At 41.8% G+C, this 27,459-nt stretch overlaps 2 protein-coding genes across 5 annotated transcripts in view; one reads left to right on the top strand and one right to left on the bottom strand.

Annotated features, from left to right (window-relative positions):
• fam49al (family with sequence similarity 49 member A, like) overlaps positions 1-14,199 on the top strand; it is a 29,220-nt gene extending 15,021 nt beyond the window's left edge. For 2 of the 3 annotated variants that reach the window (XM_084563883.1, XM_084563884.1), the window contains exons 3-12: positions 1,323-1,402; positions 5,133-5,254; positions 6,237-6,342; positions 8,749-8,885; positions 8,984-9,061; positions 9,313-9,429; positions 10,344-10,423; positions 10,775-10,901; positions 12,110-12,180; positions 12,259-14,199. In XM_084563883.1, coding sequence (XP_084420009.1) covers positions 1,330-1,402; positions 5,133-5,254; positions 6,237-6,342; positions 8,749-8,885; positions 8,984-9,061; positions 9,313-9,429; positions 10,344-10,423; positions 10,775-10,901; positions 12,110-12,180; positions 12,259-12,322 — 975 coding nt within the window. In that variant the 5' untranslated portion in view covers positions 1,323-1,329 and the 3' untranslated portion in view covers positions 12,323-14,199. Of the gene's footprint in view, positions 1-202; positions 283-1,322; positions 1,403-5,132; positions 5,255-6,236; positions 6,343-8,748; positions 8,886-8,983; positions 9,062-9,312; positions 9,430-10,343; positions 10,424-10,774; positions 10,902-12,109; positions 12,181-12,258 lie in introns of those variants that run through there. The other variant, XM_084563885.1, reaches the window with a different exon arrangement.
• An 11,563-nt stretch (positions 14,200-25,762) lies between these two features.
• Positions 25,763-27,459, bottom strand: part of trit1 (tRNA isopentenyltransferase 1) — a 40,699-nt gene continuing 39,002 nt past the window's right edge. For both annotated transcript variants that reach the window (XM_084563398.1, XM_084563397.1), the window contains exons 9-11: positions 27,103-27,212; positions 26,687-26,804; positions 25,763-26,388 (exon numbers count right to left, since the gene is read on the bottom strand). In XM_084563398.1, the coding sequence (XP_084419524.1) occupies positions 26,168-26,388; positions 26,687-26,804; positions 27,103-27,212 (449 nt within the window). In that variant the 3' untranslated portion in view covers positions 25,763-26,167. The remainder of the gene's footprint in view (positions 26,389-26,686; positions 26,805-27,102; positions 27,213-27,459) is intronic.

Raw genomic sequence — 27,459 nt, forward strand, 5'->3', positions numbered from 1 at the left:
TATGACTGGGATGTCTGACTCCGTTCTGGACATATTGCTTAGACAGAAGGATGGATGAGCAATGAGATAATTAGAGAATTGCAGAAGAGTGAAAACTAAACCAGTCACATCCTGCTGTGTTGTTCAAGTGCCTGCTGTGTGTTTTTATGCGGGTTGCCAGGTTCTGCGTACTGTATGCATTTTGTTGTTTCCTCCCGTCCAGGTCGCCAGCCATGGGGAACCTCATTAAGGTCCTTGGCAAGGATTTAGAGAACTGTCCACATTTTTTCCTGGACTTTGAAAGTAAGTGAGCACCCGGGTGTGTGTGCATGTGCCTGTGTGCTTGAACTGTGAGTGCACGTTTGTGGAGCGGAGGCGTGCAGCTGGGGGTCAGCGGGCGCGGGTCATGGGGGAGGCGGCGTTTGGATGCTGAGTTGCTGATGGTGTGATGGAGCGTTGTTGAGGGTGTGGTTTGTCATTGTCACAAACTCTTTAGTCCCACTCTCCAAGTAATGATGGTATACAGTGAATGAGTGAGGCAAACAAGAAACAGCAGCAGTGAGATCTCCAGAGAATAATCCCATTGTCTGTTAAATTTATGGGATTAGATTCATTAGTAAAAACAAATGCAACAACTGAATAACTTAAAGGAGTGCCTGCATTTGGTAAGAGCATTCTCAGTGTTCATCAAATGGAAACAGTTTTGCTGCTCCAGTTTTCATTTACAAGTCTAATGCAGAGCTCTTGTATAGGTTATTAACACCTGCCCAGTAATGGAGGAATTTAAATGAAATGGGACTGTGTAATGTACTTTTATTTTTAGGTTTGTTTTCATTCTTTCTCAGGGGAAATATTGTGCACCTTTACTGCATACTCTTATTGTTTTCTCAAATATAAGGCATGATTTCTTTGCAGTTTTTCATCAGTTTCTACTGAAACCTAATATAATATCATGTACATTGACATTAATGCTGGGCAGTTAGGTGCAACTGAGATGTATATTCTTATGTTATTGATTATTTGTATTAAGAATTCTCCTTATTGCCCTTTAAATATGATCACTGCTACCATCATGTCCGAGAAATCTTTAAATAAAAGCACGAGAGTGGGATTAAACAGCTCTGCGTCCATGTTGCCATGCTTCACCCAGGACATACTTCCACCATGCCATTACAACAACCTCCTCTCATCCCACCCCCCAACTGCATCTCGACACCTTCGCCTCCTGCCCACCACTCCACACACATGTGGCTCACACGCACGCACATATACAACCACATGCGCACAACCCCCGACACCCGTCCCCTCATCACCCACAGACTTCTCCCCTCTCTCTGTTCCAGGGGGCTCATGGGAAACCTCCTGAAAGTGCTGGCTTGCGCCGAACTTGAGCATGGCCCAATAGTTTTCCTTGACTTTGAACGTGAGACCATCCGCTTCTTATTTTTTTGAGTTCTCCCTTTCTCTTCGTTGCCTTTCCTTTTTTGTCATTCCATCCATCTTAGCTGACCATTGTATCATCTTTATGTCTTTATTTAGCCCTTTTCCCCTCCTCAGCTCTTCCTTCTATCCCCTCTGTTTGTCTTCCAAATTCTGCTCCAGGGACTGGCATTTGAAAGTCATTTGGCTTCTTTGTAAAGGGTCTTATTCACACGCGCCACATCTTATTAGACTCAGACAGACACACAATAGCATGGCGACACTGTAGCAAAATGACAACAATGATGCTTTGATCTGCTAAGCTACAAAAACTGAGCAGGAAGAAACCTTGAATGCCGGTCCTGTGTGGGTTTCTGTTGCCCAGGGATGACGATGGCTTACAACAAGTCTATCGTCATCCCTCCACCTACTCATCTCCTCATCCCTTATTGTGTGACTTGTTGTGTGTCTGACCTATCTGAGCGCATGTGCGTGTGCTTTTCACTCAACAATGTGTGAAAGAGTGTGAGACTGATAAAGAGAAATTGAAAGAGTGACTGTTGAAAAACGACTGGTAAATAAAATCACCTCTATCCTTTCCTTTCCCCATTTTGCCAGTCAGTGGCTTCTGAACTATACAGTGTGAAATAATCCATCCTAACAATTTTTTACTTCAATTTTGAGTACTCAGTGTTAAAATCTTGATGAAGTTTCTACAGCAAGTAAAACATGTTCCCAGATTGTGTATGTGAGTGTACCAGCATGCTGATACAGTCACAGGCCCAATGCTAACATGTGGATTAGCATGTTTACTACATGTTTCTAAAACAGACACTACCACTTCAACTCTACTGTACACAATTTCCCATGTCTTAACCACAAGCTCACTGAATTCACAGCTCCACAAGGCCGTGAATTCAGTGTTAGTCTATTTCTCAGCGTTTTGTCACACTTTTAAAAGCTAACTTTACTTTATGTACATGGCTAACATTTGACCAGTGTCATTTGTTCATTAATGTGTTCAACCAACCAACGTTCACTTACATCACTCCAGGTTCCTTTTGTGCAGGAACTACTACCTACTTTGACGTATAGGAGCTAATCCTAAGAACTATGGTCTTCCGCTGTACCTGCGGTGCAGACACACATAAAAGGCTGTATTTCCTGTGTCTGTCAAGAGTCTGCAGTCAACCTGCTGATGTGGCTAAAAAATTTTTAAGGGTTTTCTTCAGTCATTAACCTACACAAAACTTATTTCACTACATTTTTTTTTACTTTTGCCACACATGTAGGCTTAATCCTGAACTGAAGATTTTAACACTGACTATGTGACTAAATGTATTATAAAGATGCAGATATTTTGCACTGTATCCCAACATATTCTGCCCCTCCTCAACCACTTTCCCCCTGTAACAGCTTGCCTCCTACTCCTCCTCTTCCTTTACTGGCTGAATGTTACAGTGGGAGTGGGAGAGCTCACTGCTGGCGAGAGACGTCAGCTGTCAAATAGGACGAATCCCCCCCTTCGTTTATTATGCCTGTGATTCACTATACTTCAAAAGCTACTGCAATGAGTCAGACTCTGGAATGGCAGCTTTAGACACGTCCCTCCCCCTCCCTCACCCACCCGTATGCCATCTGTGAGCTCTCCCCCTCAGCCCAGAGACACACTCACCTCTGTCACACAGCACCAAGTCTGGTTTAAGATGCACTCAGCTCTCATGAAATCATTCGTGGTCATATGCTCGTTGCAATACAAACCTTCTGGATGAAAAGATGCAAAAAAAACAAACAAACGATTTCTCATTTAAAGTTTCCATCACACACGTGACAGTGTGATGCTTGGAATTACCTGATGTCTGTAAAAACCTGGCCTCTAAGTCCAAGCATAAGATTATTCTTGAACTGAATTATCGCAAACCCGATTCATTAAAACATCTTAAAGAAATAGTTAGATCATTTTGGAAAGTGTTAGCTTTTCTTTCGAGGTTAGAAAATTGAAGCTCGTCTCCCTCTGAGATAATCATTACCAAAAACAAAGTAAAAATGATAATATGTGGTTGGACTATTTTTTGGCTGGCTGCAGTTATTTCCTGGAGTCACCATGATAGATTTCTGGGCAGTAGTAAGGAAAATTACTCCAGTTTACTACAGTTTAGCATCCACCATTTATTCAAGTGTATATTCAGTGTATTCACTGCTATACAGTATATAATGGCCAAAACGGCCAATGGCAAAAAAGTCCACAATGGATATGAAAAATCCATAACATGTAATCCAAATGACGACTGCACAGATGAATGAGTGGCGGTGAAGTGAAATGACAATATCTGAAATCACTATTCACTGCTCACTATTGAGTGGCCACTAAACAGAGAGTTTAGTGAAGGTAAAACCCGGCATGCACTGTAAAAACAGACTCTGGCAATCTGTTCTCCTTGCTTCCCGTCTTTATGCTAAGAGGAGCTAACTGTAGCTTACAAACATAAGAGTGGTGCCAATCCTCACATCTAAATCTAGACAAGAAAGTAATGCTCTTTTAAATGCTAAAAGTTTATGCTGAAATCGTTTTAATTGGTGGCCGCAGTCGTAAATATAATGTGGTGTTGTTTACTAGAAGATTGAAGGAGCGCATTAGCGAGAGGTCGCGGAAATAGCAGTGCTTGCTGTGCTTATTATAGCAGGTAGCACAGGAAATATTCTGTGATTACTATTTCTCTGCAGGGAGGCAGAGCAATAGGTGCAAAAAGAATCTACGCAGTGCTAATGCATGTAGAGAGCTGCCTGGGCACAGTCACACTCTCATTTTTAACAACGAGAAAAGCAAACACAGTGATGACTCAAGAGGACACATTCTAAACTGTGCCCCTCAAACACGTGCAGCACGCCACACGGGCCGACAAAGCAGAACTGCGATAGGGAGGTGCCCTGCAGCAGAGCACTGACTTTACAGTGCGTGTGCTGCTCAGTGTGTACGTGTGAAACAGAGAAAGATAAAGGCTGTGCATGCCCAGAGGCTGTCCTCCCTGCTGCTTGTTGGTTTTAACATTTGTCACAATTAAACCTCAAGAGCAAAAAAAAAAACTTAAAACGTCTCTACTCATTCATACAAGTGGAAGTGAAAACAGAAAGTGAGAATAAGATGGATAAGACTCTTACATGAATCTGATGGGGCAATTACACTTATCCAGGCCAGTGTAAATCTCTTTTGAATGGACAGCAGAGACGATTATAGTCCAGGAGTCAGACACGTTACCCAGGTGGTGCAATCCAGAAACTTTTACTGCATCTGAAAACCATCAACATTCAGACTATTGGTCATAACTTCCATACTGCTCCCTGAAGTGAAACTGGCTTGTCATCTTCAGGTCTTTATTTGGTGACCACGCTGTAACCAGACCTCGCTGTGTGACAGAGGATGCCTTACCAGTCTCTGGTGATAACTCTGTGTTAATGGCCAGATTTTCACCTTTGATATTTATGGTTGCAGTGATTATTTGAGTCTACGATCTGCAGGCATGTAATAGTTAATCTCAGGTTTTTATCTGGCCTTCTAGGATGTCACCATTTTAGCTTTTCCTTACTGACTAACCTCCCTCTTTCCTCAAACATCTCCGTGTTTCTCTGCCACCTCCCCTAAACATGTCCACCTCTTCCCGCTCCTTACACCACACTCTCACTTCCCTCTCCCTCTCCTTCTCTTTACTTCCCTTCCTTCCTCCCTCCCCTTGCAGATGCCCAGCCGACGGAGGCAGAAACAGCCGTGTGGAACCAGGTCAGCGCCGTGCTGGAGGAGGCTCATGGGATCCTTGCCGAGCTGCAGTCCTATAACGGCGCGGGCCAGGAGATACGAGAAGTGAGCACCGAGCACTCGATGAGTGCTCAGCGTTGATAAACTGGCAGGCCACAGCGCAGGAAAAAAAAAGACTGATGTGTGATTGACATGGTCTACTATTGAAATCTCACATGTAGTCTATGACATGCAGTATACACTAAATATAGGCTGACAGAGAAATGTGTGAAAGTAATTTCCAAACAAACACTTCATGCAATATGTTGTTTTTGGTGGCAATGTTATAGCGGAGGCATAAATATCATCCATTAGATGAACACCAGCTGCAGTACACTGTGTTCAGGTTCAGCTTTATTCACCACTTTACTGCAGACCAGTTCTTTCTACGGTATGATAGCTGTTAGTTTAACTACATTTGTACATGCTGAATCATTTCCTCTCCTTGCTTCCTAACTTGAGGATTTAGAATCTTGGGATTAGACACATCACCTGTCCATACAATTGTTGTATTATATAAGCTCCTGCAACCAATTTTTAACTGGCAACTGACTTTGTCACTACAACTGTGCCATTATAAGATCAGCTGAGCATGAATCTATTTTTAAAGTCTTTTTATTTTTAAAAAGAGACGTTAATATTGACAATGAAAGTCTCACATCCGTCATCCTGTCACAATGTGAAATTTCCCAGTTTGGGATTAATAAAGTGTCTGTCTATCTATCTAAATGCTCACCAGCTCTATCTAGCTCTTTCAGGAAATTACTGAGTCTTTTGGAAAACAGGTATTTGCGAACTGTTAACGATTACGGTTTAAGCAGGAACAAACTGGTTTGGGGGACTGCCACAGTGGGGAAGTTGGAAAGTACTGAGAGTGCAACTAAGACATTTTTAGTTGTATGCTCGTCATTGGGCTGTTGCTTTAATTGCTTTAAGGAAGCAAGGATAGAAAAGATTGGACAGTTAAAAAAAAAAAAGAAGAAGAAATTGGAATCTTTTAAAATCCTTTCTTGGAAAGTAACATCTGCCTCTGCTACCCGACCTCCAGGCCATCCAGAACCCAGGCGACCTGGCTCTCCAGGAGAAGGCCTGGAACGCAGTCTGCCCCCTGGTGGCCAAGCTGAAGAGGTTCTATGAGTTCTCACTGCGACTTGGTAAGCATGGCCATTACACAAGCTCTACAAAAAAAGCATACCAGAAAGTGATGTATCACCCTCTCTCATGGCCTCCATGCTGCAGGTAAAACAGGAGCTTAAATTATAGCTGCAAGCATCTTTAATGCACATTTAAATATAGACCGTGTTTACTGTCAGCTGCTCAGTTATCAAAGAAGCATTAAGTAGCTTCACCTCAGTAGGTGAAAGTGTTGTATAGAGTATAGAGTTATAGAGTCAGAGGATGGCAGGCAGACGGGTGCAGAAGAGGAGGTGAAGAGTGCACACAGGAAAAGGAGTATCCCTTGCATTCATGTCGCTTTAGCAGGATGTGAGCTTTTCTTGCAGTCTGACAAACCTAAAACATCTCTCTCTGCTCTTGGTTTGTGTGGAATTACTCCATTGTTTTAATACTGAGCATATGCGATGCTTGCAGTGCATGAAGGTGTCTGTTTTAGCTGTTGCGTCTGTGGCTTTGACAGCTGTAGGGTGTGAGACTCATGCTGCAAGCCACAGACTGTATATTTAAAGTGATAATGTATCCAAAGCACAGGGGACTCATTGTACATGTTTCTTATTTAATTAGAGGAAGATTACCCTGAAAGTGATGAAAATAAGTCTAGATACTCTGAGAAGCTCAACCTCACCTTTCTTAAGAAGAATTTCAGTCCAACAGCATTCCTTAACATGCACACTCACATTACACACATTATGATGTCCTCTCAGCCATCTCTGCAGCATCCTGACCTAGCAGCCAGGCAGCCGTTGCTATGGAAACAGTGGTACATGGCCGTCCAGTGCTATGAGAGACGGAGGGAGTAGAGAGAGAGAGAGAGAGAGAGAGAGAGAGAGAGAAGTACGAGCAGAGAAATGGAGTTCAGCTGCCGCCTCTGCGCTGCCTTCCAATAATACTTCGATCTCAGGGACATTGTGTTCTCAGCTTACCATACAATGAGGGCTGACTAATAATTGATGATAATGGATAAGCACTAATGTATCTATGAGATACAATCAAACAGACAATGCCTTACCACCCTGATGGAGAAAAGGGGATGAAATCCTAATGACTCAGAGTATCTACACCATCTCTCCTTCTTTCCCCCCCTTGCACCACCTTTGATTTATTTTGTTATTTGATCAAAGAAAGTGAAGAGGTCTTGTGTCTGGTAAACAAGCTGCTGCAGTGTCTCTCTGCCCAATATGTCTCTATAAAGCGTGAAGAGTCAGTGCAGAGCATAGGGACCGTGTGCTCTGTGCTAACAGCAGGAGGGAGACTGGGGTTTGTGCTCAGGCCCTTTAGATGAAACACTTCAGTGCTGTATTTATAGAAAGCCCTTATGCATTTTTAATGCAGAGGAAGGGCTTGGGGCCCCAGGAGGCTTTGCTTCTGAGGCATCAATACTACACTCTAGCCTCCGAGGTCCAGCTCTGGTGTCTGATTTGTTACAGGCCGCAAAAGGCTTCAATATCTGACACAGGGGAAATGTATGGTCACTGGTCCAGGAGATACATACACAGGGATGCTATTTTGTCTCTGTGGAGCACCACTTAAAGACTATATTCATTTAGGTGTGCATTGTAGAGTGAAATTTATTGTTAATACCTGCGATCATAGAAGGCAAACCCTGTTGATCTGGAGAAGCTTAGTAAAGACCAAACTAATAAGACTAACAGAGTCTACAGCCCTGCCAGCAAATCTGAATGTCGCTAATACCATTGACCACACTGCACATGTCCTACTCATATTCAGTAATTTTATTTGTTAACTCTTTTCTATTAGTTAGTTAACAACTACAAGGACAAATCTTATTAAAAGGCTCTCCCTATTAATGAATAGACACTTCGAGTCTATCGGTCCATCTTGAAATGAATGAAATGAAGGGAAACATGCTAATGCAGGGGACATCAGTTGAGTAGGCGGTCTTTCATTGTGGCCAGGACACACTGCATTCACACTGCTGAAGCAATGTGGTCTGAGAGCTCGGTTCTAAATGCATCTTGGTTGTGTTCACACCTGCATTTAAAGCTTATCAGCTTGGGCTATTTAATAAATGATTGAACAGTTAAAGGAGAGCAGGCATGTTGTTTCACACTCTGTGGGCTCGGATATTTTTATTTCTTCTTAAATCTCAGTCAGTGGAGGTCTCCTGGATGACCTGAGCCCTGTGCTCAGAGGGGCTCCAAAGGTGTGTTTTTCTGCCTGAGGCCAGATCGCAGTGTTCAAAACTAAATGCAGGATCCAGCAGGCATCCTGTGATATCCAACAAGAGAGGTGACGCTTGAAATCCTGCTGCATCTTATTGTTCAGCTGTTGACATGAAGGAATCTTCAGGCTGTACAGTGTGACGTGCAATTTCTTGCTTGAGTGGAGGATTTTCTGACATTAAAGTGTGTGCATACTTGCAGAGAATGCCTTGCGCAGCCTGCTGGAGGCGCTGACGAGCCCACCCTACGCTCCCATGCAGCACCTGGAGAGAGAGCAGGCCTTGGCCAAACAGTTTGCTGAGATCCTCCACTTTACACTCAGCTTTGATGAACTAAAGGTGAACATAATCATTCTTTGTGTACTGTACCGGGGAATCAATAAATTCACTGAATAGCCCCGTGAAATCACATATTCCCTTTTTCTTTCACTGTGCAGATGACAAATCCAGCCATTCAGAATGACTTCAGCTACTACAGGAGGACCATCAGTAGGAACAGGCTGAACAACCAGCAGGTGAGGCCTTACAGATCAAAATTTTCTCTTCAGTCATTAAAGCTGAAGAGGAGGCGTTCCTTTTCTTCCCAACAACACAAATGTGTTGTGTACAATCAATATTTCATTTGACATTCAAGTTACACTAATTAGAGCCAGGATTGGCTTCATCATTATGCCCTTGTTGCACCTGCCGCATGACATGATTATTGGATGAGTATAATTGATTAAGTCTTCTCTCAGTATGATACCTGTTTTGTTTTGGCACACAGCTGGAGGCAGAGAACGAGGTTAACAATGAGATGGCCAATCGGATGTCTCTGTTCTATGCTGAGGCTACACCCATGCTGAAGACTCTGAGTAACGCCACCACCAAGTTTGTTTCAGAGGTACGTTCCACATAAGTCCAGTGTCAGATTCATAGATTTGTGCTTGGTTACGGAGCTCAAGCTAAGATTGATGCCTTGTAGACTTAACTGCTTCTCAAAATACATCTTAAAGAGTAAATGTATTAAAATGTTTCCTTTTATTGTTAAATAGGCAGTGATATATTCTTGGATCTTTACTACTGATTTATTACAGTGTAAGTAGGAATTATTTTGTGTGAGATGCAGCCAAGATAAATTCTAATAATTGTACACTGTAATAATGTGGTCGGATGATCTTGACTTGCTGTGTACAGGATGCAGCACTGGCACATGTTAATGTACAGACCACCTATATGTGCTTTAAGTTTGTATTTGTGCAAAAATAACCACGGCCAATGTTCTTGGAATGACCTGACCTGTAGGCTAACATCTCTTATCCCTCTAACTAGTTGCATTAAGTCATAACCATGAACTGTTTTTGCTGCATTAAATAAACATTTGAGCTCATCTTAGTTCCTTACAGTCAACATGTGCTACGTGGGAGTTTTGTGTGGCATCTTTTCTTTTGACATGTGGGCGACTTTTTATATTTCTAATGTACTGTTCTGTGTCCTATTATTTCTTCCTTTGTTACCAGCATGAATATTATGTACTAAATTGGCTGGCTTCTTAACTGGACTTTTTACCTGGTTAAATTAAATTTAGTTGAATAAAGGATTTTTTTAATAACTGTTAGATAACTTAATCCATAACCAAGTAAAATCTTCATATACTGTGTAACAATTACTGCTCTGATACAATGCTCATTCTTGTAAGAAATGCACTGGACATGCTTCTTAACTGAGCTACGTCTCCACCTTGTGGTAGAACGCATTGTTGTAACTTCAGTCTCATTGTCTCATATCTGCCCTGATTTCTCTTTTGTCTTCAATCAGAATAAGACCTTGCCCATAGAGGACACCACAGACTGCCTGAGCACCATGGCCTGTGTGTGTCGCGTCATGCTGGAGACTCCGTGAGTACTCTTATCTATTTCCCTTCCTTCCTCCCTTCATCTCCCCGTGTTGTTCTCTCTCTGAAGGTCAGAAACCTAAATTCTCATTAACAGGCCCTTTCAAGTGAACACTAAAGAGGCCTTCTCAATGAGAGAAACTAATTCAATAGAGTCCTTCATGCCAAATTTAAACAGTTTAGTCTCTTTTATTGGATGTGTCTTTGTTTGAATAAAACGTCAGTAGAAACTTGTTCTCTGTCGCCCGGACTGCAAGTATCATCTTGTTCAATGGTCTGACTGAACAAATGTTAACAAAGTATATTGTTAAACCATTTTTATTTTATTTTTTTCATGTAACTGTCTCCACCTCAGGGAGTACCGCTGTCGGTTTACCAACACAGACACCATGCTGTTCTGCATGAGGGTGATGGTGGGTGTCATCATCCTGTACGACCATGTTCACCCTGTCGGGGCTTTTGCAAAGACCTCCAAAATTGACGTGAGTACAAACACTTGCATGCTCTCACACAAACGTTAATGCTGTCCAGGCATTTCTAAATATGGCTCTTGTTTGTTATAAAATCACCCTCTTCTGCATTACATCTATTGCAAAGGAGCTAGTCAAGGTCAATGTGGTTTTACAGGAAAGCATAAAATAGTGTTAAACTGCCCTCTTGATTACATTTCACACGAGTAAATCAATACTCATGAATCACAAGTCATCAGTATTTAATGTCTTTCTCACAGTAAATCATTACAGGGTTGTGTGAGAAGGTTTTTACATCAGTCAATAAAACCAGCACTAGTCCACAAAATGATTCTGTTTTGTGTCTTGGCTTCAGTGGAGAGTTTTAGTTGGCAAATGGATTCAAAACATAAATTTGTTTGGAGACAGCAAAGTTACCAGTGACAAAGTGACTTTATTTATTGCATCATTTTACAGTAATCCTTAATACAATTTGAACGGTATTCACCCCCGGGTAGTGCTATGAATGGATGAATTAGCTATGGGAAGCAACAGGTTGTGAGCATGCTTATTTCTGCTGTAAAGTGGGACATTTTAACATCTTTGGGGACTGACTTGACTTTTTACATTTCTGTACTGGCTTTACTTTTAACCCCCACAGGCAGATAATTGTTTAAATATATAGGTTGAACTCTTGTGTCATTATTAGCAGCCATATTGGTTCTCCCACCTCATTTTTGCTGGGAAATCCATGAACCTGTCAGGAAAAGGACACCACTGCCCGGGTCAGCAACAGCTCATTTAAAGCAACAGACAGTGAGGTTTACAGGCACAGTAGAATGAATCATCAGTGCTGTATTTTGAGCTGAAACTCAAAAGACAGATTCTGGGAACAAATGAGAGTTATAAGATGGGAAGTTTAAAACATGAAAAATCTGAGGAGCAAACGTTACCATTTCATTAAGCTGGTAGCAACTTATTTCCACATGAAGAGACAACCCAAATAGATGTTGCTTCATTTTATAAACCAATCTGGTGTCACTGGTCTGGTGTTGTGCATGAATTGTTTTTAATGTGGCCTTGATAAATGAGGTCACTTCCTTTTCTAAATGCAAAAGTGTATTTGTGTCAGTGTTTGGCTACAACAACAATAGCAGCAGCAGCAGCAGCAGCAGGCGATGTGGCTGATCTGAAGCTGCTGACCTTTCTCTAACTCCATGTGTTGTCTTTGTGACCAACAGATGAAGGGCTGCATCAAGGTGCTGAAAGAGCAACCGTCCAACAGTGTGGAGGGACTCCTGAATGCGCTGAGGTGTGTATAAATGTAGAAGCAGCAGACTGAGACAGGATCTGTAAGAGATGTCAGCAAACTTCTCTTTTTCTCCTTCAGGTATACAACACGGCATCTAAACGATGACAGCACCTCCAAACAAATCAGGGCCCTCCTGCAATGAAAGCGAGAGGAGCTCAAAGGGGGGAGGGAGAAAGGAAGGAGCGCACTTGAAGGAGGAGAAAAAAGAACAGGAGGAAACAAACGCCAGTGGCTGATAAACCTGTTTGTTTACAACGAACAAAGAAAATCATCCCCAGGTTAAGAGTGACCTGATGATAGTAAGAAGAGGAAAATAATTATATATATTGTCAGCTGTCCATCATTCTGTCTCTCATTTTGTAAAGTAAGAAAAGAGAAAAAAGCCAGAAAAGAAGATATAGATATATATTAAAAGAAGTGAAACACATGCAGAAGAGTATGTAGGATTAAAGAGGAAGATTTATTGGAAAATTTAAGGTCAGCAAACTGAAAATGTACAAAATAAGGGTTCATGTTCCAGCGGTAGTCTGACAAGTATTTTTGCACACACTTTGAAAACAACACCATCTCCTTTCCCCTGCAATCTGATCCCAAACTGGTTCTCTGAGATTTTCCCGCGCTGCCCTCTCTCTCTCTCTCTCTCTCTCTCTCTCTCACACACACACACCATTGAATTGGAGGGGTTTTCAGCTATTCATTACAGACTCTCCGTCGCCTTCAGCTGCACTGATCTCCACGTCTCATGAAAGCAATGTGATGGATACACTCCGGAGATTTGCTTCCACCTGTTTCACTTCTTTTCCAAATCAGTGCGGCTGGAGGATGGGCGGCAGAGACAGGAGCAGCCCTTTTAGGATGCTTACATTTTCGCCGTCATTTCTTCCTCATCCATCCACTGGATGCGTGGTTTTTCCTTGGCACAAAAACATAAAAGATACACCCATGTAGAGTGCCAGCACAAAACATCTAGTGAGTTGTCTGGCTTTACTTGAACAATGTCCTTCACTCTTGCTGTCTTTCTCTCCATGGTGCTAAAGTGGGTTTTGATATCACAGTGCGTGCTTGTTAGAAATCATTTGGCTTAAAAATGATGAAAGAATATTGTTTGACACAGCCTGGAAGATCTAAGAAAGGCATTCTAGCAAACCACAGCACATTTTACTTCTTCACTCAGTGCCAAAGCTGATTGGTTTACGCTCTTATTGCATCGTCAATAAGCCAAATTGGAAGGTTTCAGGGCACGGAGTCTTGCAGTCCTTTAATACATCGCTGAACATCTTTTTAAGAAAGGATTAGAAACATCCAACATGACGTGAAATCACACACAAGTCAGAAGGTGGTCAGATTTATACACACACACACTTTGAGAGAGATCTGAATGTTCAAGTGTAAATATGTAAGGCTTTTGTCAACAGGCATCTACATGACCCGCTTTGGGTGTACAAGGAAAAAACACAACCGACACCTGCATACAACTAGAGCTTTCTTTTAGTACGAGGTTGATAAAGTCATTCAATAAATGGGAAATACAAATAAAAATGTTCTAAAGGAGATTTAAAAAGAAGTGCTGTACTTTGGATGTCTATAGCCCTTAGTCTAATTTAATTTGATCTTATAATATATTTTCTATACAGGGGTATGTGCACAAGCATATTCTGTATAAATACATAGATGGCATGTTGTAAAAGTTCTGACAGAAATGTGTAAATAAGGTGTTTTTATTCATTTTTAATTGTTCAGTGACGCTGAAATTGGGTATGTGTTGTCTCTCAGAATTACCATGCGTTTGGCTTGGACCATCGGACTTGCCGTAGTCATAGGTTTCAGAAATTCAGCTTCATTAATGGCGAATGAACCAGAGGGAAGGAAGGGATGCTAAATGGGTGGGGAGGGGCAGGGGATGTCCATTTGCTTGTTATTTTGTATATTTTGTGCAACAATAAACTTGTCATTTATTACATTCAACCAGAGAGGTCCGGTGTCTGTTCATGGGTCAGTTCAATAAGTAATGCATCGTGTTATTACATTGATTTAACATTCACAGCTTTCATTACATCACGTGCAAATACTCACAATGATATCAAACAACTTGTTTGGGCATCATCTCAACATATACAAGGCAGTGTAAAGAGCTTTGTTAAATAAAATAATTTCTCCTTCAAATGTCACAATTCAAAAAATCCACATTTTCCCCCTAAACCTAATAACTGGTTGGGCCACCCTTAGCAGCAACAACTGCCATCATGCGTTTGCGATAACTTGCAATGAGTCTTTTAAAGCGCTGTAGAGGAATTTTGGCCCACTCATCTTTGCATTCTCAATATCTCAACATCTCAGTAGGATTCAGCACTTTGACTAGGCCACTCCAAAGTCTTCATTTTGTTTTTTCCTCAGCCATTCAGAGGTGGACTTGCTGGTGTGTTTTGGATCATAGTCCTGCTGCAGAACCCAAGTTCGCTTCAGCTTGAGGTCACGCACAGATTGCCAGACATTCTCCTCCAGGAGTTTTTGGTAGACATTCATGGTTCCATTTATTACATCAAGTCTTCCAGGACCTGAAGCAGCAAAACAGCCCCAGACCATCACACCACCACCATATTTTACTTTTGCTATGTTCTTTTTCTGGTATGCGGTGTCACTTTTACGCCAGATCTAATGGGACACACACCTTTCCCAAAAGTCTTGGGGGTCATCAAATGTTTTCTGGCAAAACTGAGACGAGCCTTTATGTTCTTTTTGCTCAGCAGTGGTTTTCGTCTTGGAACTCTGCCATGCAGGCCATTTTTGGCCAGTCTCTTTCTTATGGTGGAGACATGAACACTGACCTTAACTGAGGCAAGTGAGGCCTGCAGTTCTTTGGATGTTGTTGTGGGGTCTTTTGTGAGCTCTTGGATGAGTCGGCGCTGCGCTCTTGGGGTAATTTTGATTGGCTGGCCACTCCTGTTAAGGTTCACCACTGTTCCATGTTTCCGCCATATGTGGATAACGGCTCTCTAAAATGGCTTTATAACCTTTTCCAGACTGATAGATCTCAGTTACTTTTTTTCTCATTTGTTCCTGAATTTCTTTGGATCTCGGCATTGATCTCGCCTTCTGGTCTTCTTCACTTTACTTCCACGTCACTTTTTCAAACAGGACCATGTAGGTTTAGATTTTTTTTCCCTACCTTCATTTAAAAACTGCATTTTGTGTTTACTTGTGTTATCTTTGTCTTATATTTAAATTTGTTTGATGATCTGAAACATTTAGGTGTGACAAACCTGCAAAATAAGAAATCAGGGAGGGGGCAAAAACTTTTTAACATCACAGTATATTATGTGCACAAATTCATAGCAGCTACACATTTCTTGCAGGCTGTTGAGCTAACCTTTCAAGACCTTTATAGGCCAAATGAAACACATTTTATATAAGTTAGCTCTTATTCTGGTTGCATAAATGCTGGACACACAACAGGACTAGGTTTAAGATTTAAAATTACAAAAACAATTTAGTTGTGAAGAGTTAAAGTGCAAGTTCATGTATGGCGTGTGGAGAGTGTCGAGCAGCGACTCCCAAACAGAAACCAAGGAAAATATTGAAATTCTTTAGAGTGAAAGGATGACTTCTCATGCTGATGTTCATAGGAGTTTTCAAGAAGAAAGAGAAAAGAGTGTGGGAAATTAACTGAATTAACCGAGTTACACTTTCCATTCTAACCCAAAATGTGTGAGCATCAATCTGAATTACACACATTATAAAGTTGTTTTCAACCTAAACGTATTGCTTTAATCATTGAAAATTGATCACATAATTTTTGAGGAAATGTTACAATGAAAGGCTACAGGCAGAGCAGTCACTTGTCAGGACAAAGAATGTGACTGAAGAGCACTGCAGTAGCAGAACATTTTGTATCTTGAAGGACTAACCGGTAAATAACTTTTAATGCGATTTTAAATACTTTTTGCGACAAAGATTTAATTGTTGCAAGATTCTGTTTAACAATCTTTGTCTTTGTCGCAACAAAGATTTAGTTATTTACTGGCTGGCCCCTCGAAATGTACAAAATGTTCTGCTACTGCAGTGCTCCTCAGTCACATTCCCGATCTCACCACAAGGGGGCAGCAAAATATTATTTTATGAAAGACCGCAAACCAACCCAATTAAAATCAATGCAAATAAGCAACCTGCTTCGTGTGAATTGGCACAGAACATAGTTTAATCACCCCAGCCTGGACAATCTATTCATACAATCTGATACAAATAAGATGTGAGGTAATTATTGCTCCATTTAAGCTGTAATGTTTAGAAATTAAGCAACATAAATGTCTGTTTTGGGGTTTCAGTGTGTGTGAGACTCTGAGAAGGTTGAACAAGAGACACAGCTTCTGTCTGTCTGTAAGACTGACTGATTGTACTGTACTGTACTGTACAGTGTGATTACTGGAAGGGGTAAAGTAGAGCAAGGGGCACAGGAGAACATGTCAGAGGTTATATATGGAAAAGAGAGCAGCAGGCAGATGCTATAACGTCTTACAAAGTAAAATGAAACCCCAGCTGCAAAAAGACACTGCTGAATTAACAGTTATTTGGATGTGTAATAAAAAAGATACAAGTCAAATACGGTTTCTTGTGGTTTGTAGGCTGTGTGTGTTTTGGACCAGTATCCCTGGCTCTGGCTTTGGCTTTGTGCCCTAACTGTCATTTAATAAATAAGGAACCTGTGTCTTGGTTTACTTCCCTAACGGCACATATTCATGCCCAGAGGTGCATTAATTCTGACAAGCGTCAGTTATTTAACTTCTTTCAACAGACAATGTGAACTATAAAATAACAAAGTTATATCAGATATGCAGGAGAGTGAGAGCAGCCACATTTTCAGTTGTCTGGGACACAGAGTTTTTCCACAAAGAACAAGGAAGTGAAATATGCAAATAAAATTATTATTGTAGGTTTTAGAGTATTGTAATGTGGGTGGAACCTATATCATGGCAGCTTTGGACAGCTAAACAGCTAATGTTGTTTGTCTGTGCGAGTCGTACAGGTTCATCATGAATAGGGAAATATTCTTTTCAGTTAGTGTTTCCAACAGTCAAAGTTATCTGATACAAAAGTTCCCCTGAAATGTTTTACAATTTCCCCTCCCGCTTTGCTCTCACTGCCTTCCCACTTTAAGTAGCGCCCCAAACAGTTCAAGTGTTAACCGTTAACTGCCCCGAGGACAGAATACCTTATCAGCTCAAACTGAGCACGATATTCGTTGAACAGCGGTTTCCCTCCACTGGCTTCCACTCCCGCTTTACAAAGAACTTTGACTCCGAGCACACACACAACAATAAACAGTCTCTTTTCCCCCTCTTTGTCTCCTTCTCACACTCCTACCTAATCTAAACCACTCCTGACATGCTTCATATCAGTAGACAGTCATTGTCCTCAATGTAAATCAGCCTGAGTGCCGTTAAAACTGGTTTGCCACTGCTGCTCTGTACAAATGTGCTGACCAACTGTGATGTGCAAGTTCTCTGTGCATCTTAAGGAGACTGCAAGGACAGCTCTAGATATTTAACATGCAAGATTCAGTGATAATTTAATACATTAACAAGTTTGTAGTTTGAGAAAGCAAAAAGGAGAAAAACTGAATTTGTATGATGTCACATCACAACCCAGGCACTTTTTACTGTACGATTACTGTGGTTCAGCTTCAGCTCCTTCAGGGTCATCCATAACAACATTGGATTTCTTTAGAATTTCTCCTTTCTTTATTCCTGTTGATGTAGGTGAATGCGTGCCTGACATCTCTGTAGTGAATATGTACAGCTCAGCAACATGCATGTATGACATGTCGTATATGGGCATGCTGCTGAGCTTAATCATCTTGAGATGATTAAAAGTGAAATACTTAAAAAAAAAAATGTTAATATGCTGACATTAGCAGGAGTCATAAGTGGATTTATACATAGATATTGTTTCTCCTGCAAAGACTTACGCAGGTTTCAAATGTTAAGTTAGTAAACTACCTGCCTTGTACCTGCAGAAAATGCCTAACGCATGGATATACCCGTTTAATAATCAATAGAGTGCATTACATAACCTTTCTTTCTTTGACATAGCACACATGTTACATGTCTGTTGTCCAATGGGTCATGCTCTCACAAGCACCAAACTGACAAACTGCAAGACGCAGTAGCAGATATGAAATACACTGCAATGGTTTTCATAACAGTATTTGAAATGTTAGCGTATGAAGTGTGCGAGACCAAGTTCAGTCCCCCCCATCCTGCCTTCTGCTTAGCATGTTGAAGCACCCAACTTCTTCACATAATAGGGCCCTTTGTTAGAAATGGGGTGAAGAGGATGTGTGCGTTCACACACGTGTGTGCACAACAGCTGCTATTGGTCTACATGGCTTATGTTACGAGGGGTTGCATAACACGCTTAAACCATGAGTGAGCCATGTGCTGTTACATACAAACTCTGTTTTACAACACCTGCAAAACATACTGGAACTTTTTAACTACTAGAGAACGTTTAGGAGTTATGAGAAGTACACAGTGAAACTGAAGAGGCCAGACTTAAAGATAAGCAGCAACATGTTCACCATGATGATTTTTTTTTAGCTGTACCCACAGAAACAAGAAAAGGAGCGTCTGGTGTGTCAAAGAAACATCATTGTGTTGCTTTAAAGTCACTTTGCGTTTATAGATGCACCTGTGAATCCATGTAATCGTATATAGCACAATGAAAAATGACACTTTTCAGTCTTTTAAGGGTTCTTTTCGATGGTGCTGTGGTTAAGACTCTACTACAACAGCAATAAATCTCATTTGCCTGCCTTGGGTCCAGTGTGCCAAGTTGCTACAGCCGGAGCCAACACAATGAGTTTAAAAACTGCTCATCAGAAATCCAGCAGGTAATGTGGAGCGTGTTTGTCCACCTTTATGTATATACAGTCCATATTTCTATATTTGGCTGTCTTCGGTTTGATGCTGGTACAAAACAGTGAGCAGAAATATTCTTCAGTGCATCATAACTCCTGAGGGAACTGAGAGATAAGTTGATAATTATATCTAGGGTAGTCACTGTATGAAACTGATGACTGAAAAACACTGATGATAGCAGCTTTAAAGTGGCCTTAAGGTGCCCTGTCTTATTTAGTCTAAATAAGGCAGGGCAAGTGTCAACACCTAGTCTTTATTCAATTATTAAATCAATTTAATTGCCAGATTTAATTTAATGTAATCAGATATGAGGCCAAGTAATAGTCCAGCACAGAAATATTGTCCACAATGCAAAGAGAGTGGGGAAAAGGGGGAAATATATTTGTCCATTAGCTAACTATCACTCCCAAGTGCCTTTACTAATTTGCTGCATAATGACTATCAAAGCATTATGCAGATTAGCACACAGCATATTCTTTTGAGAATATGAATATTTTATAATCGTGACATGTGCTTGTGCTCCTTAAATCATCCTCTATATGAATCCTACTCTAAATCTGAAATCTAAACCAAAGCTTTGGCCTTTAAATGCCTCGTTATTTTGCAAACACCAGTGACGAAAGACAAAGCGTGCCTGCGCTCCGCTGACTTCCTCCCTGGCAGCGAAAGCGTTAAGCGCTGCAGCAGGGGAGGATCCCGGCCCTACCCACTCTGAGTCTATCTGCATATTGGGCGGGAAGCTGTGGCTCTTTGTTGCTGCTGAGCTCAGCCAAAACCCCTCCCACAAAACGCCGCACTGGCGGGAAAAAGGCCGGCTCCAGCGCTGAACTCGGTGACAATAGAAAAGCCCAGTAACACACACTCACACACTCTTTGTTTCACATACTATTCACTGCAGAGAGTACATTGCTCCCTGTGCACACACGTGCGATAAAAACAAGCGCGCACACACATACATGTTGGCACACAACGGGCGGTTTGGCTGCTTTGTTGGTCCTTTTATGAGCTAGCACACCCATTTCCTGCCTGAGAGCAAAGGTGGACAAGTGGACAGATAGATAAACATGAGGATAGAGGATAGGGTTTATTATGATATAGCCTAAAGGCAGCTGGGAGAAACATAAGTATGTGAGAAGTGTTGTAGCCCACCAGACACAATACATCATGGGTAAGCAGCTTTGTCTAAAATAAGCACATTACACACAATACGTGACACCCGTGTGTGTGTGTGTGTGTGTGTTTGTGGCTGAGTGCCCTCCTAAGTGCTGCCCTGGGAAAGGAGTTCACTGGGTTGCTGGAAAAACAGGAAGGCATGTCATGATCTGGACTGGGGAGGGTAGAAGAAGAAGGGAGGGGGGGATGAAAGTACTGAGCGGCCCCCGCATTACATAACCAGGCAGGAAATATGCAGCGGAGGAGAGAGAGAGAAAGAGAGAGAGGGAAAAAGGGAGACTATAGGAAGCCATGCATAGACTGCACCTATGACACTTTTCTTAAAAGGCTTTTCACATCTGATCACATCTCTCCCAATCCTCTTCCTGCGATGCTTTTTTATGTGCGCCGCCCGCTACAGGAGCCAGACAGCGCGACAAACGGGGAGAGAGAGCGGGAGCCGCGTGAACTCAGTGAACCTGGCTCATCCCTATAGACGCACACATCAATAAATGATGGTCTGGGCCTGGCTCAGAATGCATACATCCCATCGCACCATTATAAAACATCATCTCTGTACTGGGAAGAATAAAGGCTGCGGAACACTCCCCTCTTACAGTACAGCTCTGGTTGTGTGTGTGTGTGTGTGTGTGTGTGTGTAATCCAAAATGCATACAAACAACTATAGCACTAACGGAACCACAAACACACACACACACATATGGAGAGTCTATGGTTATGTGCGCCTTATGATGTTGGTAATATAAAACAAACCAAAAAAAGATTTCCACATGTGCACACAGAACAATACAATGCTCTCTTATCTGATTGACTCACACCTGACTGTGTTGTTTCTCACTCAGTAGTGAACTGTCTTTGTCCTCTTCCTTGTAGAAAAATGACCCTGAACAGAGGAAGATGAAATGTAACCACACGCATGCACGCACACACACACATACATACACACACAAAAACAAATCTTTAAAAAATGATGCCAAAGGGCACAAATAAGACCTCCTGGTATAGTCTGTACTCAGGATAAAGCTCAAATAAACACACACAGTCAACAGCTGGCAGCATGATAGTTGACCTTTTGTTGCTCTTAATCGTCTGCACTGACAAGAAAAGAGACACACTGAAACAAAATAGATACCCATTCTCAACCAAGTCCTTCACATTCCGCATACTTCAGCTCTGAGATTATAAGACTGTGTGGTGTCTATCATTTTAACACCAGTAAATATTTGGCCTCCTGTATTATCTATAAACAGTAGCGTAAGCGATGCTTCTGGTAAATCGGTATTCAAGTCGACAGTGTTTTTGACTACAGCTCTATCTGATTAGCCGCTTGCGTGTCTGTCTGTGTGTGTAAATACGTGTGAGTATTTTTCGTCTCGCCAGGGCCAGATGGCAGAGAATGTTTAGTCAAATGGGATTAGAGATTAGGATTAAGTGGACTTCAAATTACCTAGACGCGCAGTCACTGTATGACACACTACTACTGCAGAGCTCTGAGGCGGAGAGGCCAGACCAGTTCAACAGCACAGACGCACGTCTAGCATCACTGGCGCGTAAACTGGGAAAGATCACAAGTAAAATCTCAGAAATACAGATCTTAAAGGCTCCAAAAGGTGCACTGCAGTATGCTTTTCCTCACAGATAGATGAATTCCTTAGAGGAACAGTTTGACATTTTGGGAAATACACAAACTCACTTTGTGGCATGACAGAGTTAGATGAGATATCGCTGGCTTGTCTCTATGCTAAATATTAAGCTGCAGCCAGATGCCAGCTAGTTTATCTCAGCACAAAGACTGGACACAGCATGGCCCTGTTCAGAGGTCACAAATCTTGAGTCTCTCCAACTCCGATTCGCCAGGGCTATAGCAGTATTCATTGTGGTCATGTTTGCCGCGCTCATGAGCAAAGAGCATATAAACAAAGCCCTCTTGTGGTATAAAGTGTTAACATCTTGTAAAACAAACTGTGAAAGGTGGATGGTAGATTCATATATTACAGTTTAGTTGTATATAACTTATTTGGAATTTTACAAAATGAGGAAATGTTTGATATTTCCAACAGTCTGATTCTTTCAGTATGCCTTCGCATTCCCTACATTACATTATTCGGCTGTAAGATCGCTAAACTGTTCAGTGCCTCAGACTGAAGATTCAAGAGTCTACATCCATGCTATAGTTCTGTCTTGTCAATTATAGACACAGCTACGCACAATACTTTGGCTTCAAATTGAACTTGTGAGCTCGTGTTTACAAAACGGAATGTCATGTTTAAGTGGCATATCAGTCGTAGGATCTGAGAAAACCCCTCCTGGTCCGCTGTTGCAGTAAAGAAACAACAGAGGCCGACAATATAGCAAACTAACTAGTGTTGCGAAAAGTGAATCTAAATTACATGACTTTTGTAAGTAATTTGCGCAGGCAAATGCAAAACAACTTTTAATGAAAATATGCACCCTGGAGTGAAAGCATCTATCTACTACAAAGCGTGATAGATTTATGGTGTGGTGTATATTTGTGCAGTGTAGTATGAATACGCTTAAAATCAGAACAGAAGAACAGAGAGCCAGGAACAGAGAAGCAGAGAGGGGAGGAGGTCTCGAAAAATCCCTGTTCAATCGTACCATTGAAAGGAGATGATGAGACAGCAAGCCATGTCTGAGATCTCAGCATCAACCCACGCCCTCACGAGAAGACAGGTGGACACATTAGCTTTATCTCAGCGGTTAGACAGACACAAGCAAGCTCATGGCAGGGAGATCTCAGGGCCATCTCATGCTTAGGGCCAGAAGTGATTATGAGCTGCCCTAAGGGAAGGCCCGTAACGAAAAGAAGTCTTTTTGATACAGTAGGAAAACTATCAAATAAAGATTGATAAAACTAAAAAAGGGTCCTGAATTTTTCATAACACTAAGAAAAATCAGTTGCAATCTGGAGGCAATTTGGGTTTATCGATGTATAACTTGCAGTACTGAAATAAACTCTATTCTACACGACTGCTCCAGAGTCCTCTCTTCAGAAGAAACTTAGAATCAGCTGAGGTCTTCTCTGATCCTGTAATCTGAAGTTTTATGGTTTACTCAGCACTAGGGGGTAATGTAGGAAATTCAAGGGCATACTGAAAAACACAAGGTGGTTGTGAAGATTCATATTTTTCCCAGACATATTAGAAAGATTTCTAAGATAAGCTCTATATATTATATATTACAGTAAGTAAACACGTCACAACTCATGAACCTGGAGCTTTCAGAAAAAAATTTCCACTTTCGAGGTTGTGAAAGACAGGGGCACACATACGGACTGTTCTTGTGAACGCAGTCAACACAACCCCCAGGCACCAGTAATGACAATGCTAACAGTTTGATGCTTAGGTATAATTTACAGTTTTCTTAATCTCAGTTTAGGGTATGAGCCTGGTAATATTTCTTAGCTGGAAGCATACCCAACTAAGAACTGCCGGGGATATAGCTAGTTTTGGATGAAACTTGTCACAAACCAATAAAAGTCTAACAACTTTCACTCTCCCACTGCATACTATGGACATCTGGACTAGATTCAATGGCAGTCCAGCTGATAGCTGTTGAGATATTTCCGTCTGGACCTCACATTTAACTCGCACTGTGAATTGATATGTTCAAACTGATCGACTGTTCCAACTTGCAGTTCTCAATTTAGTGAACAACAAAACCAAACAACACTTCTGAGAAGAAGAAATAAGATAACATTCTGCGTTTTTCTCTTAAATGACTCAATTTGATTATTGAAACTGGAGCTTTCGGGAAATTTCTTATTGACTGTTCCAGCACCAAGTTGAACAAATGCCTTCATGTATCCATCACTATACCAACTACGTGTCATTTTACAAGCCACTGTGAAGTGACGCATAGAAAAAGTGATGCCTAGTCTGAACCGACACCGACAGTGGAGGTAGTACATTTAGTGTAAAGCCAGTAAAAAAAGAGCAGTGTCCGTGGCAAAAAGGCCAGACAACAAGCATCTATAGGCTGCAGCGTGCGTTACATAAGTCAGCCTGCAGTTCCCCTCCACAGGGGCCTCATATACAGAACAGTGTGTGCTCTGTGAACATATACAGCTACTGATCGGCTGCAGGGCAGGACTAGGCTGAAAGAGGCCGAGACAGAAACGCAGCGCTGAAACTGGGTGAATTACTGTGCAGCTTGCTGACTGATGCAGCTATACATACAACACACACACACAGACAGGAGATTCATGCCTGCTCCCATAGCAGCAGTCTAATTAAACACTCAAGAATGCAGAAAACTCTACTTTAAGGAGACTTATTTTTATGTGTAGGCCGTGGCAGCAGGTTTCTCATTTCAAAGCTGGTTAGGTGTGTTGCTTCTTTGTGCTCAGGGTCTGCAGCTAAAGAATCCACTCAGTGTGCGTCTGTAGATGAGCCACTGCGACACGGTGCGTAAATCACTAATTAGCCTTGTGACCACGGATGCTGCCCCACTTCTCTACTTCTGTGGACGGTTATGCGAGGTTCAAGGAGCTTTATGTCACCGAATTGCGCAAGCTTGCTCCTTTAAATGCGAGTGATTCAGCAGTGCCTGGAGGTGCCAAGCCAGACTCGCTGAGGCGCTCACTGAGAGACGTACCACACACAAAGTTGCCAGAGAAAATGTGAAGCATTTCGAAGAGTATCAGATGACTGAAAATAAAGTTTTCCTCGTTCGAAGATTGCTTTCAGTGACCCTGGTTTTGTGATTACAGAAGAAAACAGAGCAGTTGTACTTAAACGTACAAAAGGAGGAAAGGAAAAACATAAAGGGTTATAAAAACCAGACACCAGTTGCACAGTGACCTTTGCTATGACTGTGACTCCCATACTGAATGGTAAGCCCCCAGTAAGCTCGAGGCCTGACCCAGTTTGGAAAGAGAGAATGTGGGACACGCACACACACACACTTCCAGCTATTATATAGCTGGGAATATTTTTAGTCATGTGGATGAGGTCAAACACTAGAAGACCGTGAACTGAACATGTACTGACAGAATACGTCTTAGACAAGGGCTGACAACATGAAGAAAGAGAGTGTTAACCGGGAATGTGCACCAAAGAAGGCATATGGAGTCATGCCAGGTATTGTGTAAGTGGTTTCAGAGCAGGCAGACACACCTCGAGTTTGACAGGGGTACAACACGCTGCTGGATAAACAAAGACCTGCTGCGAAAACACACTCTCTCCTCACAGCCTGACCTGGTGGTTTACAGCACTGTCAAGAGCTGAAATTAGACCAGTTAAGATCAGCTGAAAGACAACCGCACAAATCAGGTGACTAGACATTATCAAACAAAGAAGCAGAAAAACGTATTTCACGACAACGAAACAAGGCGGGAGTAGGCAAACAAAGCACAATGCTGGCTGCTGTGTAAGCATGCCAATGAGATCTCAGTGAGATATGGGGAGAGCTACGGCTGATGTCACAATCCAGGTTTTTGGACTTTACTTGAGTAATAGCATCACAACATCGTCTATGATTATTTGGTTTATTGAAAATGTATAACTTACGCAAGGTATCCTAAAGCCTGAAATCCTAACATTTTAAGGAAGATTTTCAGTTGATAGCATCCTTATAAAAAATCAGCACAATAGAAAAAATAAAACTCTCTCTAAATATTAAATACATTTTTCAGGTAGGCAAAACCTAAAAATTATTAAAAGTCTTTGGTGGCTCACTCCATAAAACATCATCTGTATCTTTTTGACTCCACACTACAAAACAAACTGCTTCAAGGCCAGTACAATCTAGTGGTATTAATTCCATTCAGATTTATGGGAGGCAATGAAGTATCCCTATTAGGACTGGGAGGAAACATCTCTTTGTGCAGTGATGGCAACCTGAATGTAAATAGTAGTAGTCCAGAGGCAGCGCAGCTTTTAAAGCGTTACAGGTACTTCCTTGTATGTTGTCCTGGTGTCTTTAGAGGAGTCCTTAGAGGTTTCACCGCAGCCCGGGGCAACGGCAGCACAAGAGTCCTTTGAGAGAGTCTCTCCTCCAGAGACAGGAGGTGCACCTGTACTCAGAGGCTGGTCACAGGATGGATCAGACTTCCTCTTCTTCCTCACATGATAGTGATGCTTCTTGGATTTCAGGTGAGCTGCAGATACAGAGAACAATCATGGATATATTTGGCATGAGATAGCACCACTCTATCTCTGGGATAATTGTGGATTGTGATCCAAATGAGTCATGCAAACAAAACATTTGCAGAGACTTGTCTGCAGGTGTTAAGCTCTTAGAAAACAGAGAACTAAAAGAAGTGTTTTTATGGCCTATAACAAGTAGGGGTCTTCATGATATCCAACGACAACTTCTGCATCATATGCAACAGTTAGCGTGCTAAAAAAAAAAAAAAAAATGTCAGACTGCAAAATAATGTGGATTACCAGCCTCACCTGTCCACTCCAGGTCACCGATGATCACTTTGTCACACAGGTCACAGGTGTGGCGGCTGCGTTTGTTTCCCTGCTCCGCCCCCTCTACTCTGATTGGTTCAGCAGCCGGCTTTTCATCCTGATAAGAGGAGCAGGGTTTTGGAAAAGAGATGAAGAAAAAACAAAGCAAACTTAAATGAAAGAGGAGTGGAGGGGCAAAAAACAAGCACACAAGAAGAGAACAAATGGAGATAAAAGAGGCAGGTATAAGAAGAAAGAAAAAACGAATAGATCAAACAACAAAGTAAGCAATGAAGGGGGAGAACAATATAGGGAAGATGACAAAAGGGAGTGAAAAAGAGAATAAAGAGGAAAGACCCAGTTAAAGATAAAAGTAGCTGGCAGGAAGCTGCCAGTTCAGACTACTGAGGCCCCACCTTACTGAGACTGTCCAGTATCTGCAGTGCAGGGTTCAGCACTGTCTCCTCCCACCTCGAAACATCCGTCACATCCAGGCCATACACTGCTGGGATGTTGTCTCCTGGTCCTGCACCCAAGGAAAGGTCAAACGCACACAGTTAGGACCCATTATGTAATTCACAAGGCCAAAGCCGGCTGCCAACAAGAGTAATGATGTCTTTTCAAGGCTGATATTTGATTCACAGTTTCCGAAATTCATTTTTATTTGATGTGTGAAATCCCCCTGACAACTACCGCCTGCTGTTAGGAAGTTGACTTAGTGACAGCGTTGCTTTATAATGTACTGAAGCATCTGGCTTCCTACAGACGGATAG

This window comes from Chelon labrosus (assembly GCF_963514085.1).
Source record: "Chelon labrosus genome assembly, chromosome: 16".
NCBI lineage: Eukaryota > Metazoa > Chordata > Actinopteri > Mugiliformes > Mugilidae > Chelon > Chelon labrosus.